Consider the following 3,260-nt stretch of genomic DNA (forward strand, 5'->3'; position numbering starts at 1 on the left):
GTCTGTCTGGAGTCAGCTGTAGGGAATCTATTTGAGGTGGTTGTATCAAGTTCAGGTCTGTTCCATGTGTCTCATTCTGGGGCCCAGACTGACAGCAAAGAGCCAGCAGGAGCATGTTCTTCTTTTGTTGGGGGAGGGACAAGAGGAAACATGCCTTTTAAAAAGTTATGCTTGGAAACTTGAAATCATAAAAATAAATAAATGAAATAAAACCAGGGTTACTTGTCTGATAGAGACTGGTGAAACCCCCGAGACCATGGCCCCTAGTTGCTCTTTGGGACTAGAATTAAACTTACTCCTGTGAGTCCCAGCTGAACAATAGACAGCCCTATGAACTCTGGTGGTGCACTACCTAAGGCATAGTACTGGTAACCAGAAGGTTGGTAGTTTAAACCCACCAGCAGCTCTGCAGAAGGAACATAAGACAATCTACTTCCATAAAGATTTACTGCCTCAGAAACTGAATGAGGGTCACTATGAGTCAGAATCAATTCAATGGCAGTGAGTTTGGTTTGGTTTGGTACAAGGTGAACAATTACACCAGGGAGGTCCACTCCTTAGATCAATCAATCATAGAGATCAGAAGGGCAACATTTACATAAGCAGAAAGCTCAGAAGGTAGGAATGCATAGGAAGGAACCAAAAAATCAAACTCAGGGACAGAAGGAATTATAACTATAGGGAGGAAGTGGGAAAAGAGCTGTTATGTTGTGGGTTTTGCAATCAGTGTCACAAAAGAAACTATATATTAACTGTTGAATGGAGAAGGAATTTGTTCTGTAAACTTTTGTCCAAATCACAGTAGAAAGTGAAAACAAACAAACTATGCTTGGAAGTGACTCATTGTCAATTCCACTGGCCAACAAAAGACAGAAGGCCAGGCTCAGTATTAATGGATCAAGGGATGGGTGGTATACTTCCGGCTGAAAGTGGTGGTTGGGGGAGTGCATATTTATTGGACAGTAATCTAATCTTCAAAGTACAGCATTGCTATATTTCAATTTTTAATTGACCATTTGGATCACTCTATTTCACTATACCAATGCCTTTTTTTTTTTTGACAATGGTTTCCTTGTTGTTGTTTTTATGTGCCATCGAGTCGGCCCCGACTCATAGTGACCTCTCCTTGGGTTTCCGAGGCAGTATCACTACGGAAGTAGTATTGCCCAACCTTCCTTCCGAGGAGTGGCTGTTGGGTTTGAACCAGCAGCCTTCTGGTTAGCAGTCATGTGCCTTAGGCACTATGCTACCAGAGCTCCTATGGTTTCCTTAGCCTATAAAAAAATCTATATATCTTTACCATTATACTAACAATCAATCCCCTACTTTCTCTTATCAGAATAGTTTTTTTTTTTTTGTAAATCTGGGTTAAGCTTTCAATGATGGCAAAATTTTTACAATATGCTATGTTTTACATATGAGAAAGAAATAAGAAAGGAGGGGACCTGTTTGCTCAGTGCTTAAAGTGTTCTGCTGCCAGTCAAATTGCTGCTGCAGTTAAAACCCACCAGCCGCTCCTCAGAAGAAGATGTAGCTGTTGATTTGTATAACGATTTACACCCTTGGAAAGCTTGTGGAGCAGTTGTACTCTGTTCTGTTGGGTTGCTATGAGTTGGAATTGACTCAATGGCAGTGGGTTGGGTTTGGTTTTGGTATAGAGGAAAATAACGTGCATAATATTCATGTCTGAATAAAACTGAGTATTTATTAAGGCTGGGAAAAAATTGCTTGGTCAATCTTCAGATTAATGAGACTTTTAAATTCTTTTAGGTTTCTGCTGAACCTGATGGAGCTACTTACGTATTTCAAGGATTTATTCAGGGCAAGGATTACGGGCAATTTGGATTACAAAGACTAGGTAATGTATTCATTTTGATTTTTATATAGTTTCCCTATTACCTTAGACAACATATGGAAGTACAGTGGGTTTTGTACATTAAGTACACTTATTCCATTTTGTATTCTGCATTGTCAGGGCTATACATTGATACACTGATAACTTTTTAATCACATTCTTCAAAATTTGTTCTCTATATACTAACTCTGTACAATGTTTGGTTTTTCTTCATATTTCTAATAAATGTGACAAACTCACTCGCCCTTAAGCAAGGGAAAAGTGGAAAAAGTGATATAGATATAAAAGAAAATATTAAACTGTAAATCATTTGATCTTATCTCATGAGAACTGTAACACTTCTCAGTTTGAATATTGTTGCAGTTTTCTTACTGCTCCAACTATGTAGCAATGCTTTGAAAAACTCATAGGGTCTAGCAAGGGAAAATAACTTTAAATAATGGGCCCCTTTTTGGAACTTTGTTCTCTTCAGAAATGTAAATTTTCTCTGGTGAGAGGTACTGGGTTTTGTCATTTTTACTTCCAAATATTCTAACATGTGCAAAAGCATTTAATGGTCTTGATTGAATGGATTTATTAACTTAGCTTTTGTTGTACAATCTTCCTAATTTATACTGTCTACATTTTTACATTGTGACCTTGGTATATAAAGAGTAAATTCAGATCCAAATCCTGTATATGACACTTACCTCAAAATTTCCTTACTTTGGAATTTTACATAAATATGCTGTGTCACTAGAAAAATGAGGGATAGAATTAAGCCCTAACATTTTTGTTTACAGTTAAGGAGGGCTTTATTGTTGTTGTTATGTGCCATGGAGTCGGCAGACTCATAGTGACCCCTCCTTGGGTTTCTGAGGCAGTATCCCTATGGAAGTAGATTGCCCCATTTTCCTTCCAAGGAGTGGCTGTTAGGTTTGAACCACCAGCCTTCTGGTTAGCAGTCAAATGCCTTAGGCACTATGCTACCAGAGCTTCTAAGGAGGGCTTTAGTTAAATATAACTATTTGTCAAAAGGGAAAGCAGTTTTCTCTAAATTAATAATAATAAATAAATAATAAAATGTAATTTCATATAATGTATCCCTAAAACTGTTAGCTTTTAAATCAGGATAGGCTTTCATTTACACATTACATTAACACAGTTGTGTAATATGGTGTAGAATGTTTTCAAGTAATATTCCCAAAGCACTTCACACTACATTGCTAAAACAAAACATACCAAAAAAAAAAAAAAAAAGTGTTTTTTTTTAAAAGGACTACTATCTTTGTGCTAACTCATTGATAAACCTAGCTTTTTTTCCCTCATTTCCTAACTCTGCTAATACCTTCCATAACCATTTATTCAGTCTAAAACAGAACACTTTTAATCTGATGCTTTCCTATCTCTTTTATAAACCACACAT

At 36.9% G+C, this 3,260-nt stretch overlaps 1 protein-coding gene across 1 annotated transcript in view; it reads left to right on the forward strand.

Moving 5' to 3' along the window:
* The window catches only part of CSMD3 (CUB and Sushi multiple domains 3), a gene marked incomplete at its 5' end in the record, with an annotated part of 1,439,134 nt that overhangs the window by 1,431,418 nt on the left and 4,456 nt on the right, over window positions 1–3,260 (forward strand). Inside the window, one exon of the mRNA XM_007955674.2 lies at window positions 1,771–1,858. Coding sequence (XP_007953865.2) covers window positions 1,771–1,858 — 88 coding nt within the window. The remainder of the gene's footprint in view (window positions 1–1,770; window positions 1,859–3,260) is intronic.

This window comes from Orycteropus afer, unplaced genomic scaffold (assembly GCF_000298275.1).
Source record: "Orycteropus afer afer isolate SDZICR_OR568_19922 unplaced genomic scaffold, OryAfe1.0 scaffold00530, whole genome shotgun sequence".
In the NCBI taxonomy this organism is placed as follows: domain Eukaryota; kingdom Metazoa; phylum Chordata; class Mammalia; order Tubulidentata; family Orycteropodidae; genus Orycteropus; species Orycteropus afer.